The following is a 17,985-nucleotide window of genomic DNA, read 5'->3' as shown; positions in this document are numbered from 1 at the left end:
GAATATGGTGGAAGTGATGCTCTCTGACTTCCAAAGCTAAGCTGTAAGAAGCCTTACCGTTTCCTCTTAGTCTCAGGAGGCTGTCGTGTTTCAAGAAGCCCAGGCCACCTGGAGAGGGTACGTGTAGAGCCAGCATCCTGCCAGCCCTGGGAGTGAGCCATCTTGGATGTCCAGTCAAGGCCCCCTGTGACCCCAGCCCCAGCCGACCTGAGGGAGCCCCAGCTGTGCCCAGTCAGTCTACAGAATCCTGAGAGTTGATAATAAGTGTCGTTTTGAGCCCAGAAATCTTGGGTGAACTGTTTGGCAACAACTGATACACAGAACCCCCCTTTTGCCGTCCAGCTCAATATTAAAGTTCCAGTATGCCTTCAAACCAATTATCTATATTTGACTTCTCACTAGATTTTATAGGTAAACACGTCTTTGAAGTAACAATAAAATAATATTTATTGCCCTTGGGTACATTATTAAACCGTCTGTGCCTCAGTTCCCTTATCTGTAGAGTAGAAATAGTAAGACCGTAAGAGTACCTAGTCTGTAACGCTGCAGTGAGGGGGAAGTGAGTTAATTCACATGAGACGCTTAGAACAGTGCCTGATCTTTAGAATCCATATACAGGTGTCCCCTGCTTTTCAAAAGTCTGCTTTATGCCACTTCGCTTTTACAAAAGACCTTACAAGAGACATGTTTTCACTAACCTAAAGAAATCCAAAGATTTTAGCTTTTATGAAGAAAGGTAATTGCTTCTTTGCTTTATGGCAGTTCAGCTTATGAAAGGTTTCACAGAAAAGCTCTATTTTCGGATAGTGGGGGAAACCCGCAGTCAGTGACAACTCTCTATTAACTGAGTCAGGCTTTTTACTTAATCTGAAGGCTAGCGCAATTATCCCACGTTGCAAATGACGTACATAAAGCCCTGTGGCTAGTAAACGGAGCCAGGATTTGGATCCAGTCCGTGTGCTGCTAAAGACCCGGGCTCTTTCCCTCTCCCACCCCCGCCCAACAATGCCACCCTTCTTGACACAAGTGATGGCATCTGCTTGGTGGACTCAGCCCCCATGGAGCCCAGGACACAGACAAACCGCAGCAGAGCAAGTGGTTCATTTGCAAATTCCAGCTTGCTCAGCTCAGGTGGCCCAAGGTCCCCAGTGTTAGCACCTCTGTCTGACACTGCTTCGTGGCAGGGAGGTGCCCTGCCTGCTGGTGTGAGAGACGCTCATTAAAGCCTCTGGTTCAGATGGCAGGAAGCAGCCCACAGCCAGCAAGGAGGTTCAGTTCTCCTGGGAAGGCTTCAGACGAATCAGCACAGCTGCATTTCTATGTCCCCTGCCCACCCCAGTATCCAATACATACTAAATGACTATAATTGAGTGACATGCCAAAGTGGAATTCCAGGCACCCTCTCCAGGTGAGTGAAGGAGGGATGTAATGATTAGGGCAAGTTTTCTTATCTCAGGAGGAGAGATGACAACACTGCGAGTTCTTTCTTTGCAGGTCCCAGCGGTGGCAGGGTATTTCTAGCTGTCTGTGCCTTGCAGAGGAAGAGCAAATTACAGATGTGGACAGGTTTTGCACTCAGAATAGTGAGGCGACCTGCTCAAGGTCCACAGCTTGCTAAGGTTAGGGTGCAGTCTCATCCAACCCCCGATTCTGTTCCGTGTTCTTCCCGTTACCCGATTTTGTCCCTCCTTCCTCCCTTCTAAGGCCTGTCCAGCTCCTCTCTCCTCTGGAGCCCTCCTGAGCCTTCCCTAGACCCAGTGTGCTCAATGGTGCTCTACACTCTGTGCCCTGGGCACTCTGCTCACCTTTAATCAATGTGTTTTCCCCGTGTCTTTGGGCTTCTGGACTTTCCACTTCATTTTCTGGAGTGACAGCCAGCAACACTGACAGGTGCTTTTGTTTAAAGTCTGGTAATGGTTAAGTGTGAACTCTTTTGCCCAGGTGCACAGCCAGTGTGGTCAGCCTGGGGATGCACCATTTCTCCACTTAGGGATCTGATCAAAAGCCACCTCTTGTGGTGTCTAGGCTCAATTATATCCCCCCAAAATCCATACAGTCAAGTCGTCACCCACAGTATCTCCGAATGTGACTCTATTTGGAGATAAGGTCTTTAAAGAGGTAATTAAGTTAAAATGAGGTCATTGAGGCGAGCCCTATCCCAATAGGACTGGTGTCCTTATAAGAAAGGAGGATTTGGACACAGATACACAGAAAGAAAAGACCCTGTGAAGACACAGAAGATGTCTAGCTACAAGCCAAGGAGAGAGGCCTCAGGAATAACCAATACCTCAGTCTCAGACTTCCAGGCACCAGAACTGGGAAAAAATGCATTTCTGTTGTTTAAACCACTCAGTCAGTGGTAGTTAGCTATGGCGGCCCTAGCAAGCTAATATATGTGGGGAGTTCTTCCCGACTGCCAACAGATCTCCTCCTCACTCCTCCTTTAAGAGACATCTTTCACGGCACTGTCACCGCGTTCACTTCCGAATCTCCCCCAGTCCTGATGCAGGTCACTTGACTGATGCTCAGTGGGTCTAAATGGAATCCACTTCAGACCCTCACTCATGGTGGCAGTTTGGGCAATTGTCACAGATGACAAGGGAGCTATTTTGTGACTGGGCCCCTTTCCTAGTCCCTGGTTCTGCAGCATTTCAACAAGTAAGCCACTGCCGGCCGAAATTCCATTTGTTTCACAATGATCACAAGCTAGATGAAAAGAAAGGGGCTCCAAGTTGGGGGGAATGGGGAGAACAGAGATGAGCATGGACGAGCGCAAAAGGAGAAGGTTTTATTATGGGAAATAGAAGAAAATCTGCTGACTAATGTGTGGGTTTTAGGTTAATGGGAACTTAAAATAAGGGGCCCTCCATATTGGCTGGTGTAATCAGCAAAGACTTCCTGAAGGAGGCAGCATTTGATCTGCGTCTAGAAAATCGAGAGAAAAATGAGTGCTTGGGTGAGGGTGGTTGGTACAGAGGAGGGCTTTTTTTTTAAAGAGTTTGGTGCTTTTTAAATTTTGAGTGCATGTGGAGTAGGGTGATTAAGAACACAGTACTTAGAGTCAAAGAGTCGGGGTATCTTGTCTCTCGTTCTTATATCAGCATCGTTGACTTTTGGGGCCAGATCACTGTTTGTTGTGGGGACTGCAGTAGCACTCACATGTGTTATGACACTCAGAAATGTCTTCAGACCTTTCTAAATGTTCCCTGGAGACAAAGCCACCTCCATTGAGAACTACTGACTTACACTGCTGTTTTGGACCAATTCCTTGCCCTCTCTGAGCTTCAGTTTTCTAATCTGTACAATGCGGGTAGCAATTGTGGATAAAATATGTGGCTGACACAGAATCTGTTAAGTGAAGGTGACTTAGCCTCAGTCTTTTTAAGAGTGGATCTATTTTCACTGAATAAAGTTGAGTGTGGAATCCCCAAACATGAAACAGATGAACGCATCAGCGCTCTGGCAGACGCAGGGTGGACAGACCCAAGCCTGCTTTCCTGCTCTTCCATGATGCCTTCATGGAAACCCTGGAGACACAAATACAGAAAACCCCCAGGTGTAGCTCATGAATGCCCTGGGAGAGTGGAGTCTGAGAGACTTGGATTTGAATTCTCGCTCTTTCTCTGTGGGTCCCTGAGAAAGTTGATAAACCCTAGGTGCTATGAGGGCATGAGCCCTGTCTGGCTTGTTCACCCCTGTGCTCTCCATCATTCTTCAGAATACCTGGTACATCGCGAGCAGGGCTGGGACTAGGGTGAGGCCAGCGAGGCAGGTAGGCATTTGAGGAGGCTCTCCCTCCCAGGTGAGGACCCTGTCCTCGCATGACCGGGGGAGGGAGTGCTTCCTTCATGGTAGGTGCCTCCTTTGCTTCACTCTACTCCAGCCCCTGAGCAAAGGCCCTCAGTCAATAAATTGTTTGACTCATCAGTTAACCCAGTTTCTTCACCGTTAAGATGGGGATGCTAAAATCTGCTTTGCCAAGTAATTTTCAAGTTAGGTAATACATTTAAGCAACCAGAAAATGTCACGTAGCAGTCAGGGCTACTGCTAATTTCCTTCACCTGTCAGATGGATCAGACAGACTATAGAGGCTGAAAGTTCAGGGTATTTTCAGGAAACAGAAATCCAGTGCAGCCAGAGCCAGTAGGGGAGAAGCCAGAGACAATCAAGAAAACTGTGGGTCAGGACCATGCAAGGCCACGAGCTCCAGATACATCTTCCGTAGTACATGTGCCCCCGCACCAGGTCTGAGCCTGTGGAGGTGGCAGGTGGGCCAGCACTTACCTCTCTCTAGGCAGCTGGTGGTTGGGATTGTGGCGGCAGCGGACGCTGAGGCCGAAGAGCTTGCGGGCAGTGCGCTGGATCTTCTGCCTCTGGGCCTCCGTGGCGCTCTGCAGGAGCTTGTAGCGGTTCTGCAGGTCCCAGTCGTTGCCCCAGTGCTGATGGATGCTCCCAATGGTCAGGAAGTGGTTGCTAGGGAGACGCTTCATGAACGATTTAAACTCATCTAGCAAGAGACAAAGGCCAAGAAGGCGGGCTGAGCATGACACAGCCCCCACCTGAGGCGCAAGTGCTTAGCCCCATCCACAAGCAAAGCAGGCGCACGATAAAGCCAACTTGTTGGAGGCCTGCAAACACGGAGCTAGCCTGCTCCACTCCTCGCACGCAGTGAAGAGGCCTGGAACTAGCCTGCTCCACTCCTCGCACACAGTGAAGAGGCCCCTGTGTTTTCAGTAACGGGTCTTTTACTTTGCTACCGCAGGAGTGAACCTGCATCCCGCATCCTTGCTTCAGACAGGGCTGCCCCAACTTCTGTCATTTGAATGCCAACTTTATGACATTCACTTGTACTTATATTTACTTGTACTTATCTTTGAATCAATTAAAACAAATTTTTATCCAATCCAAGTAGAGAATCACTATCAGATGCCCTCGGTAGAACGGGAGCTATAAAAATAAAGCTGTGAAAATAAAATAATGAAAATGATATTAATAAATTCTAGCCAAATGCTGTGGCCTGCTAAATGACTGAACCCCTGTGCCTGCTCTCACTTTGAAATTTAGGGAAGGAGCAGGTGATAGATGTGAAAGGATATTAGCAGCAACTGAGACATTCTCTGTGATGTAATCTTCAGGATCGACAGAGAACTGACATCGATCACCCTCCCCACTGTGTGCCCCACTCTCACTGGAAGCTGCATGTGTGGACCACCTTACATCAAGTCACATTTTGGGAAACTCCAGATGGGGACGAACTCTTGGGTCTCCTGGGTGAAGATTTCTGCCTCAGTTTGTGATGCTGAGTTTCAGTGTGTCAGCATGTGCTACAAGGTGACACAGCCTTAGAAGAAATTATCTAGGTCAGCTTTCTTGTTCTACATTTGGAGAAACTGAAGCCTCGAGTGGGAATATCATTTTCTGAAGGTAGAACAGTCCATGAGTAACAAGAGACAGGACTAAAACCTGAGCTGTTGTTTTCTGATCTAATACCTCCTACTCAATCCCCCACTCAACTATTGGGAAAGTTAAAAAATTAAGAGGTTGATCATTTTGCAGGAAAAACAGGCTAAATGGTTGGGATATCTATCTATCATCTATCATCTATCTGTCATCTATCTATCTATCTATCTATCTAGCTAGCTAGCTATCATCTGTCTATAGATATCTGAAGCTTGATACTTTCCATAAAACCTACAAGGAAATTTCAGGTATATTAGGCATTCTTTTTTTTCTAAAAAATGCCTTCTAAGCTCTCGATAAGCACCAGGGTCAGTCTTAAACATCTACAATATATAAGTGATTTTACAGCAAACATACGAGGTGGGTGCTTTTAGTGCCCCCTTTTATAGAAAGTAAGACACAGAGAAGTTAATTAACTTACCAAGGTCACACAGCCAGCAAATGGTAGAATTAGAACTCTAGACTGGCTCCGAATCTTATGTTCTTATGTAGCATGTTACACTTACTCTCAACACATAAGGAGGATCAGTGAATTGAGAGGAAAAAAACTACATATTTTTTAATATATTAATATCTTTTCTGTTAAGGTGCTGAAACAGGAGTCTCTGACTCCTCAGGAACCTTGTTATAGACATGCACGAGTTCAGACTGATTCCTGACCCTTGGATGGCTGTATAAGCATTAGTTTCTCAATGCCTCAGTTTCCCCATCTGTCAGTGAGAGCATCTAATTCAAATCTTGAGAGACGCTGTCTGCCTAAACAGTTTTCGATATCCAGAAGGTGCTGAGTGGATGGCTGTGTAAGATTGGGAGGATACACACGACGGTGCTGACGGATTTACTCAGTGGGCTGGCTGGGGGCAGGGGACTGGCCCTGATGACGCTGCTGCTCTGGCCAGTCCAGCTCTCCCCGCCACACAGCTCATCCTGCAGAGGGCTCTGCTGACCTCGGAGGAGAGAACAGTCCTTTCAAAGAACCAGAATTTGGGTCAGATACGAACACCTAATTAAAAAGTGAAAATGATTTCATTTTCTTGACTAAAAGTAGAAGGGTTCCCTCCCAATAAAGGAGGCATAGACCCCCATTTATGTGTGTAAACTAGGTCCTATGTGACCACTAACTCTCGAGCCTTGAAGGAATCAATGGCTTTGACCTTTGGCCAGTCATCAATTCCTCCAAATTACTTGGGGCTGAGTCCTTAAGGTTATGGGTTGCAAAGGAAAAGGAGGAAAGTGTACATGTACGAGCCACATACACGCGTGGATGGATGGCTTTGTTTTCATGGGTACAAACATTTCAAATGGATGAGTTGAGTGCAGGATATCTAGAGGAAAGGTGTGCTTTTGTGGAGAGACAATCGTGACACAGAAATCATTTCTGTGGCCTTTTCAGCTTACCCTGCAGCATCTCAGCTTTCTGAATTTCCTTCCACACCCACCCACTCAAAGTGGCTTCTCTTCCTTGGGAATAAGGATTCTGTGCTAGGGATTCCTACTACTTGTGCACACAGCCTACACCCCCCTCTGCTTTTTAGCAATCAGTAGAATCTCTTTTCAAAAGCATTTTATCAAATGCTTCTTTTGTTTGAGGCCAAATAATCATCATAATACATTTCCATCATGAACCTCTCCTCTTTCATGGATTCCCAGGATTTTAAATGGACTAATGGGTGCAGGTTCCTAAGGCATCACAGCTCCGCTCGATGACCCCGTGAGAGCAGAATCACGGATGCATTCTGCGCTGCCAGAACTGGTGGGAGGCCTAGAGATCACGGAAACCAGTGGTTTTCAAACACAGCGCTCTACAGCTCCGCTTTTATCTGCGGTACACAGTGGCCCCAAGGTAAGATTTTGTTTGATCAAAGGGTTTCTTGGCTAAAGATTTAAATAAATTCAAATATTAAAAACACAAACATGCCCTCTCATTTATCAGATGAGGGAACTGAGGGCTGGGGGTGGGTAAAGTAGAACTAATAAGTTACAAAAGCTGCTATGAGCAGTGGCTTTGGAATCAGGCATTCCATTACCAGCGCTGTCATTTACTAACTACGTAACCCAGGGGAAGACACTGGGTCTTGACACCCTCCCTCCTCTAGAACACAGGAATATCACTACTCACTTTAACTCAATCTATTAACGTTGTAATAGATTTAAGGGATATATGGTTGTGTTAAAAACAGAAACCCTCTCTACATACGTCCATTTATTTAACAGATCTCTGAGCACATATTAAATGCCAAATATCTACTTGGCATCTCTTTTTGGAAGTCTCAAGGGTTCCCAAGCTTTTCATGTCCAAAACTGAGTACACAGTCTTCTTTCCAAACCTTCCAGGGTGTTCTAGCTCTGTGAGTGGTACCAGCACCCATCAGATTGTCTAGCAAGCATACCTAAAACACATCCTTGGAGCTCACCTCAATGCCCTTCCCTTGAACTCTCAGAGTCAATCTACCATCAAGCCCTGCTAATTGTTCCTTCTAAATACCTCAGCATCTCTGCACGTTTCCCATTTTTACTACCTATACAACCCCTGTAACTCACATGGCAACCACCTCTCTCCCAGGCGCCTCCCACTGGTCCACCTGCACTCACCCTCTGGTCTCTGCACACACTCAGGTACTGAGACTCTCCCTCGAGGCGGCCTCTCCTGACTCCCTGGCCATACTGCCCTCCAACGCCACGAGATTTGCTCACAGGAGCCCCTCGCTCCTTACATACATATGATTAGCATGCCACTATTCTCTGCAGAGTTACATGATCGGTGCCGGGATTGCCCATTAACTAGAAGCTCCACGAGGCAAAACCCCAACTTTGCACCTCACCTACTTTATGGCCTCGGGTGACTGATGTTCCTCCCCTGAAATTCATTTTTCTCAACCACAAAAACAGGAAATAGCTAAGTTACCTGAAAAGTGACTTCCAGCTATGAAAGTCTGTGAATTCGTTGGCTACCTATAGCAATATCTACCTATGTATGTACATATATATAGATATATACATATCCATACTTACACATATATGTGTGTTCATTTATTTAGGGAGACAGGTACACACATGTGCACACACACACACACAGACTCAGGAATCAATACAACTAGCTTTGACTCCCCTCTCCAGAGGCTTCCTATGTGCTATGACGCGTTATTCTCTCTGTCGTCTGGGTACCACAGAAGCAATACATCATAGGACCATGAACTTGATTATGTTATTCAGTATTCCACTCGCTGGAGACTTACTGAGTGCCTACTCTCTGATGGCTGCTAGGATGGCTCTGGACCCTCCAACGTGAAAGGCTTGGGGGGTTACTGAGTGCTCCCCTCAGCTATACTAATTCCAGCGAGATCGTTTTCCCGACTCGGCAGGGCACCATTCATGCAGTAGTAGCATCAGGCTCTCTACCTGAATTCTCCAGGTCCTTGTAAGCTTCGGCCCAAGACTTGGCCATGTTGGCCAGCGTGTACTCCATGATCTGGATGTCGGTGATGGGGCAGTTGCACTGCGGGAACTCCTCGGCACACTGGCATCTACACTGGCTGTTCTGGCACACGTATTCCCCCTCACCGTTGCACATGATGTAGCTCAAGGCTGATTGGACAAATTTCTCTTGCAGATACTGAGGGAAGATGATCTGAAGACCTGTTTGAGAATAGCAAGGAGGGGAAAAGGAAAGGTTAGAAAAGGTGTTTCATTAACAGTTTCGAGAGGTGATGCGTAGGACTCCGAAGCTGCTAGCTTTCTCTTTGTGTAACCAAACTATCTCTGGGCCTGCCTAGATCCACACAGGGCATAATTGGCAAGGCCTCCAGTTGCCTTGCTTCTAGTTAAACTTCTCAGGTCATGACCTTGGCCATCTCTGCACTGCATACTCTATTCTGTGATATTAGGACTGAAGCTAGAGCCAGATCTGTTAATATACCTTTTCCATTTTGGGAGAAAACCCTTACTGAAAGCACAAGATTGCCATTTATTTTTCCTTATTTCCTTCTTTTCTTTCCTTTTCCTTTCATCTAATATTTATGAACCCTATTTATGAAGCACAAGCCCTGAGCTAGGCACTAGGTCTATAGAGATAAAAAAGACACGACCTTTGCCCTTGGGGAGTTTATAATATAATCAGCAGGGGTAGACATGGACACACATCATCATAACATAGCTTTATAGACCCAGAGCACAGTCAGCCACATGAGGTAACTGGACAGCAGAAGGCTGCAAATAGCATTGCTGGGATAGCAGGGAAACGTTTGCGGAGGAGATATTTGGGCTGGTTGAAAAGTGAATAAGAGATCATTATGTAAAAAAGAACAGGAAGCATACTCTAAAGAGAGGGGTAGCAAGAACTAAGACTTAACATGTCTGGGAGTTGCTGGTGAATGAAATGAATTTGACGGGTGGGGTTGCAGTGCTGGAGGAGAACAGGTTTTAGAAAAGGGCAGATGCCAGAGTGCAAAGGTCGTTATTATATATGCTAAGGAACTTGGACTCCATCCTGTGAATAATGGGAATACTTTGGTAGTTTCCTGGGTAAGGATGACAGAAATAGAATTATATAATTGAACAGGACCACAGTATCACTCACACGTACACATAAATATCAGTGGAGAATGGCATCAAATTAAATTAATTATCTCTTCTTTGCTTAAAAATGAAGAAGGCAAAGCCCACCAAGAGGAAATGAGTAGTTCATGGTTATAAGATGAGTGCTGTTGGCCACACCTCATGATTTTTTCTCTACACTTGACTAATCAAAGTCCTAAGCCAGAGGGCCAATGATGGAGAAGGATTTATCTGGGCACGAGTACTAACTACTCTTGTACCTATGAAATGTCAGCACAGCAGGCCAGCGCCTATGGTGCCCAGAAAAAAGGACAACTCTGGGCTAAATTAATTAATTCAAGCACTTTTGCCTGGGACATTTCTCTCCACCTCATTTGGAGCTGCCAACAGTTTTTGCCACCAGTGCATACTGGGGTAATGGTTTTACTACCCACTGTGTAAAAGAGAACTGTGCTATTTGGATTAAATTTTTTTCTCATTCGTGCTTCAGGGACATCCCTAATCCTACTCATCAGGGATCTTCTGAATAAACTCAGCATTTCTTTCACTCTCGACCTCAAAGTTGTGTTTCTAGATTTTTATCTTTGTTTCTCTTGCTTTCAGATTATTAAAAAAAAAAACGAAGCCCATCATTTCAACCTGTCTTCATATGGCAGCTAAAAAAAGACTATTTTCAGAGGGGCCTTGTGAAAAAGAAGACTGTGCTTCTAGTATGCCTTCTGGTAGGAAATCATAACACAGTAGTTAAGAGCTGGGCATTACTAGAGTCAGGCTTCTCTACTGACTACCTAAGTCATCTCAAGTTAGTTAGTCAACCTCTCAAAGGCTCCACTTTCTCTTCTCTAAAATGGAGATAACTTTAGTACCTACATCAGAGGGTTATTGAGAGAGCTAAGTGAAATAATTCTTTAGAATTGTCTAGAACAAGTCCCTGACGCATAGCAAACGAACACATGTGATTTATTCCTAGTTTTGATGATGATGATGACAGGGATGCCATTTCTCTGATTAAAGTTTTTTTAAAAGTTTCAACAGAAACTTCAGGATAAACAAAGGAACAATAGCTGTGAGTATCTAATCAGAAGAAGAAAATATCTAGAAGGCAGTGTTTGGGTATTTGGAGAGCTTCCACAAAAAAGTGGGGTCTAGAATTATGTGTTTGTTGAACCAGCACTGGTGGGAGAGCTATTCGGAAAGGTGGATCCTTTGTCAACATGCACGGAAGACGTTCTAACAGAGCTGAACAGCCCCGGGGCGATGCTCCATCACAAGGCTGGGTGGGTGAGTGCCACCCCAATGAGCAGAGGGTCCAAATCAGTGAGTCACTGCTCAGAAGGGCTCCTGTACGGAGGGGTATGATGCAAATACCAAAAGGTAGAGCAAACCAAATCAAGCAGTAAAGTCCTTCTAAACCAAGTCTCTAATTCTTTCGGAGTATGCATTATTGAGTCACTTTATCTGTATCACCATGTTCACTTCCAAAGCAAAATTTATTTTTAGCTGATCCCAATCCCCTACAGGCATCTAAGTCTATGGATTGGGGTTAAGTTTCTGTTGCTTAAAGACATTCTACAGACTATACTCTCAGTCCTACTTTTCTAGCTTGCTCATCATTTTCTTTCTCCCCCTTTGTAGGGGATAAAATATTCTATTCTTAGTCCCAGCCCAAAAGGAATCTGGGGAGAGCATTTTTCAAAAATTGCATTAAATCATTTCTCCATCTGGCAAGGATACAAAAGGCAGTATTACCTACCCCATGTAACGCAACTGAAAACAGATGAAGTTTGGGATTGGGGGGTTTCTGGGAACAGCTGAAACACAAAACTGGTTGCTCTTTAAAAATGGAAACCCAGAACCTGCCAAGCTGTCTCTGAGGCGGAATCTCCTGGGCAAATTTGAAAGAGAATAATGAAGACATAGCAATTAAAAAGCACTTTTCTGCAAAATGTCATTACTGTTTAAAGTTACATAACCATTTCTCCAGCAGCGGAGGTTCACATAGCAGTCACCGGCAGTGTCGTCTCCCAATGACCTGTGTCCAACAAAGAGGCCCATTGCTGAGCACCTCCTACATGGGCGCCTGAGTCCTGCCGGCTTCAATGGGAACCATAAATAATCTGGAGGGGGATTTGGCCTGGGGAACCACAGTTTGAAAGATATACAGCTGCCGGCTGGGGTGGAATCTTCTGTCCCCAGAGTTCCCAAAGATATACACACACACACATGGAAAGGAAAACTGAGAAAATGAGAGAGAGAAAAAGGCCACCCTTGGTGCCAAGCATATAAATTTGGCCTCACAAAACCCAGGAAGGCAAGAGTTGAAAGCGCCATTTGCACAGCGACTATCCCAAGCTAAACATATGGACTCTGCACCCCCAGCCCAGTCTTGTTATACTTAAAAAAAAAATCTTGTACTTTAAAATGGCATGTTCTGCTGTTCCACAGTGGGCACGATGTCGATGTGGGAACCCCCATGTCATCTGCCTTCTCTTTTCCCGATTTCTGCCCCATCTTCCTCAGTCCCCCCTCCTGCCTCACTTCAACACGCACGTTGCACGATACCTTTTGTATTTTACGTACAGTCTCTGTGCTGTCACACGAGAGGGTATCTCTATTTCACTGACCGCGTCCTTTCTCTTCTCTCCTTATCCTCTCTTCTTTTTTTTCAGGACACACGGGCATCCTGCCCTTTTTCAGTCCCTCTTTTGTGCCAGTCTTATTCTTTCTACAGTCTCTGCACTTGTCCTCCCCTGTGCCTAGAATATTCCTTTTCCAGAGCTCTGCCTGGCCCCCTTGTCCTGCCATCCAGACTTGTCCAGACCACCCGAGTTAAAATGTCTCTTCTATTTGCTTCACAGAATTAGTTTCTGAATGAAATTACCTTATTCATTTGTCTTCATTTTTGTTCCATCTCCCCCATTAGACAGTGGGCTTAAGGGGGACAGCCCACTGTCTAATGGGGGAGATGGGCTTTAGGGGGACAGAGGCTTATCTGTCCACGACAAGCCCCCAGAGTGTAACTTAAGACCAAGCCTGGTGGAGGTTTCAGACTCTCATTTGTTGAATGAAAGAAGCATCCCCTTTCTCATCCCAACTGAAGAGAAAGTTGTCCCTAAAACCTTTGAGGCCATTAGAATTGAGGACGTGTCCATAGCTCCACAACTACAGTAAAAGACTCAGGACTTGAATCTCGGAATTTGGACTGAATTCTGAAACACTCGCAGGTCCTTCCGCATCTCCAGTGGGTAAGTGTGGAAGCTGAGACGAATGCCTGGCTTGGGGCCTCTGTGGTACCTATGGCACAGAGTGGCCTCTGGGAATGTCTTAGCCCCTCTGAAACTCGGTTTTCTTGCCTGTGAAGTTAAAAATTCCAATAACCACCTTCCAGGGCCATTGAAAAGGGTAAATGAGGGGAGAAAAGGCATAAACAGCACTTTAGCAAACACCTGACTCTTATGGGCTGAATGTTTGTGCCCCTCCCACCCCAATTTCATATGTTGAAACCCTAACCCTGTCCCACCTTGTGATGGCATTAAGAGGTGGGGCCTTTGGAAGATGATTAGGTTTAGATGAGGTCATGAAGGTGGAGTCTGCACGATGGGATTAGTGCCCCTATAGTAAGAGGAAGAGACAGGAAGGCATGCACCCTTGCGCTCTCTCGCTCTTCCTCCCTCTCTCTCTCCCTCTCCCCCTCCTTCCCTCCTTGCCTCCCTGAGCACACACTAAGAAAAGGCCACGTGAGCACACAGTGAGAAAGCAGCTGTCTACAAGCCAGGAATGTGCCTTAATCGGACACTGAATCTGTCGGCACCTTGACCTTAGACTTCCCAGCCTCCAGAATGGTAAGAAATAATGTCTCTTGTTCAAACCACCCAATCTATGGTATTTTGTTATAATTAAGTGTTCAATAAATGTTAGGTTCCTCCATTTACACCCTATTAGAACATAATCCATTACCTGGACCAAACGTGAGCCCTTCTTGGAAAAATCCTTCTTGAGTAGCCCCATTTGGGCTAGTAGGAAACATGCCAAGAGTGCAACTTGTCTTAATAGCATTATAGTAATTATTGTAGGTGCTCATTATTATTGTTCCATTGTTTGTACTTCAATGAATTTTCCTTCCTTCCCTCCCTCCCTCCCTCCTTTCCTTCCTTCCCTTCTCTCTTCCATCTATCTTCTTCTTCTCTCCATCTCTCTTCCCTTCTTTCCACACATATTGCTTAAGCTCTACTGGGTGGCAGGCACTGTGCCACAGATACCAGGGTGAATAATGCAGGCAACTCCCTGCCCTCGCTGACCTCACGGTTAAGGAAGGAGACAGACCTGTAAACAAGCTGCTTGGATGCAGTGAGACCAGTGCTTTAGCAGAAGCACAAGATTGCTCGGGGAACACACGGCAAGAATACCTAGCCCAGCATGGAGTAGGGGTGGTCAAAGACTCTCTTCTAGAGGAAGCAGCATTTAGGCTGAGACCCAACGGATTAACAGGAGTTAGGGGAAGGGAGATCCACAGGAAGAGTGTTCTAGAAAGTGGAAACAGCATGTGCAAAGGCCTCAGGAAATATTATTCTTTCCAACTAAGAACCAACTTAGCCATCACCTTTCTTTCTGATTAAGGTTCCTCTTTTTTTGTTTGTTCATTTACTTCCAAGTTCCCTAGAGAAGAACAACTTCCGGCACCTCAGAGAAGATCACAACTCTGAAGGGAAGAATGACACAGAGCAGAGATCTGTCAGCTCATTAGAGGAACAGCGCTTCTTACAACAACAAAGGTCAAGGATCCTGGTCTCTTACAGGCAGGGAGTGAACCTGAGATTCAGAAAAAGAAAGCGGCTCACTGTGCTTCTGAGTTTCAACCACTGGGGGGCGCTAAAGTAACAGAACTTTCAGGGTAATCTTACATTGGATCCCTGGAGACCTTAGGACATTGTCAATATTGCTGTTGTCAATATTGCTGTGTAAAGCAGGCACCTGGTTCAGGTGACTGTGCTCAGTGAGCTAGGGAACACTTAATGTCTGGAAAAGAGGACACTAGCAACAAAAGCCAATCCAACCTTCATCCCTGACCCTGACCCTGCTCCTCTGCTGATAGGACCTCTTAGCCACTTTCTCCTTCCTTCAACAAGCAGTACCTGAGGAACTGCTGGACTAGATGTTTCCTACCTTCTAAGGACACAGAAGTGCTACTGGAGATTCAAAACTAAAGTTCAGAATCCAAGAGACAAAAGCCTTAACTGATGATTAAAACATAAAGTTGTATGATGTCTGGTAAATAGTAGGTGTTCAATAAATATATTTCAAATATTGAATAAGCCAGTGATCTATTATGAAGATGAAAGAAAATAAGCCTGGGCATGATAATTATGGAAGACTTCGTGATGTGAGTGGGATGTGGGCAGAGTCTTGAGACACGAGCCTGGTCTCAGTAGATAAAGAAGGGCATCCCCAGCGTTCCATGGAGAAGGCATACGCTGCACAAAGTTGGGTCAGTGTGTGCATACCTTGTATCAATCTAAGTCTTGTTCAAGGCAAGAGTTCTATATCTTCCTTTGGTTTCCCTCAGCTTTGTTTTTATTTTATTCTATATCCTAATTACCTAATATAGTAATATTTTTGATGGATTTGCTCTTTTCTGACCTATTTCATTAAACATTAAATGTACGATCTCTTACAGTGCTAAGAGGAAGAGGGAAAAATACAGGTTCTGTTTTGGTTGAGTATAAATATTTTTCTATCCTGTTCTTGCATCAGAATGTGGCCCCCTGTAGATCTCTCAGAGCCCTATAGGAGTCCCACCTGTTGTCTTGTACCTGCTAAGTTCTGCTTGTCAAATTCTGTCCATTTCTGAAAAGCACGAGGCGAGGAGAAGGACAGCAAGGACTGTACCTTTTGCAAAAAGTCAGCCTGACCCCCTTCCTGTGAAAGCCCAGGGATTTCAGACTGGCAGATAAAGGACTTCATGGTTGCAGCAGTCATTCTGAACCTCAGTGTAATGAAGGCGTGCAGGTCAATTACCCATCTGTTTGTGTTTCTATTGCCGTGAATTACAGTATCTATCGCTGACAGCTCATTGGAGTGGAATGGAAATAAGATGATAATTCACAGGGTGAAACTGTGCAGAAAGGGCAAAAAGGCTATGATCTCATTCAGAAGCTCAGCCCTGTCTCCATGACGGGTCATTTGCACTCCAGGAAATGAAGAAGGGCAGCTACCTGGGGGGAAAAGTGGGTGGGTTCTGGCTCCCCCTTCTGGATAGAATAACCCTGCGGGATCTTGAGGAGTAGACATGGAACTCCTGGAGGAAAAATACAGGTAAACGATATTCCGCACAATAAAATGAAAACCTTTTTAAACCAGCAGAAGTTTTGAGGGGTGACTGGCAGGATAGAAAGGTGACCCCGTAGGGATGCTCCAAAGAACCTATTAATGCGTATTCAGTGCCCCTCCCTGCAGTGTCCTGCCTTTGAAAAATTACACACTCCCACCCTCTGAACTCAGATAGGTTCCCGTGACATGTTTTGGTTAATGAAATGTGCAAGTGATGTTTGCAACTTCCAAAACGAAGCTACGAGGACCCACACATGGATCCATCAGATTCTCTTTTCCCATCACCACAAGAACAACAGTGTTCCCCCTAGAGGCCACTGCTGTTCTCCAGATAAATGCCTTCTTCATTCTGTGAAGCAGAATCACAAGTGACTTGTGACCATGATGCAGCATCAGTAAGAAATGAGTATTTACATTTGCCAGCCACTGAGATTCAGGGATTGTTTGTTAGCACAACATAACCTAGCCTGTACTGATGGATACAGGAAGTGGCAAACTGGGGCCCGCGGGCCTATTTTCACAAATTAATTCTATTGGAATGCAACCACACAGATTGAAGTATTGTTTACAGCTGCTTTCACATTACAATGGAAGAGATGGACAGTTGCAACAGAGACTGTGTGTGACCCACAAAGCCTAAAATATTTACCATCTGGCTCTTTACAGAAAAAGTTGGCCAGCCAGTGTACTAGTTGATCATGAAGATTCTTTCAACCTTGATTTTCTGAGTCTATTCTGTGCTGGTCTTATTTCAATTATTAAGCAAATAGGTATCTATTAGGTGCCAGGTACTCTTTCAGGCACTGGCGAAAAGGCAAGGAACCAGAAACAAAATCCTTGCTCTCGTGGAACTTACCTTTCAGTGAGGCAGACAATCAGAGGAGGATTTAAACTGGCAAAAGGGATTGGGGGCAGGGAGACTTCTAAATGACAGTTTTAACTTTGAAGAAGAGAATATGGTCTGAACTATGAAATCGCTAACGATAAGGAGGCCAAAATACTTTTTTTCTCCAACATAATTTAAAAATTCAATTTCATAAAATTGCAACATGAAGATGCCCTTGAAGCTTTAAGAAGAGGTTGAGTCAATTTAAACCTAAGCTTCTTCATAGAATTCATGATAAAAACCAAATGACACCTCTAAGATTCTGTGTCACCTGATCCCTAGGTCAGCTGATGTCTGCAGATTCTTTTCTCACCTAACTCCCCTTTTTTGCTACATCCTGTACCACTACCACCGCTGTCCCCCAAATGCTCCAAATTCTCTTTGTTCAAATTTTGGCTCCAGCTCTGATTAACGGCATGACCTTGGGAAGTTAAAACTAAGAGGCTTAACTTCTCTGATTTTCAGTTTCCTCATTAAAGCTTCCTGTGTAGGGTTTTTGTAAAAGTTAAATGAACAATTTTATATCTTGATTGTGGTGGTATCTTGATTACATGATTGGATATGTCTGTCATATTCATAGAACTGTTCACCTCGAAAGGGTGAATTTTTCTGGATGTAAATTATATCTCCATGAATGGGAAAACAAAATCAATTACGTAACCCATGTGAAGCTATTAGTACATGATAGTTATCCAACTAATGTCATTTCCTGTCCTCACCCTGTTTTCTATTGCTTTCTCTGGAAGCCTTTGACAATC

General features: G+C 45.0%; 1 protein-coding gene across 2 annotated transcripts in view; it reads right to left on the bottom strand.

Annotated features, from left to right (window-relative positions):
- Positions 1 to 17,985, bottom strand: part of BRINP1 (BMP/retinoic acid inducible neural specific 1) — a 189,733-nt gene that overhangs the window by 20,935 nt on the left and 150,813 nt on the right. For both annotated transcript variants that reach the window (XM_067743513.1, XM_067743512.1), the window contains exons 6-7: positions 8,860 to 9,096; positions 4,285 to 4,507 (exon numbers count right to left, since the gene is read on the bottom strand). In XM_067743513.1, coding sequence (XP_067599614.1) covers positions 4,285 to 4,507; positions 8,860 to 9,096 — 460 coding nt within the window. The remainder of the gene's footprint in view (positions 1 to 4,284; positions 4,508 to 8,859; positions 9,097 to 17,985) is intronic.

This window comes from Pseudorca crassidens, chromosome 7 (genome assembly GCF_039906515.1).
Source record: "Pseudorca crassidens isolate mPseCra1 chromosome 7, mPseCra1.hap1, whole genome shotgun sequence".
NCBI lineage: Eukaryota > Metazoa > Chordata > Mammalia > Artiodactyla > Delphinidae > Pseudorca > Pseudorca crassidens.
The sequence above is the reverse complement of the archived record's forward strand: the minus strand, read 5'-3'. Positions and strand labels throughout refer to the sequence as shown.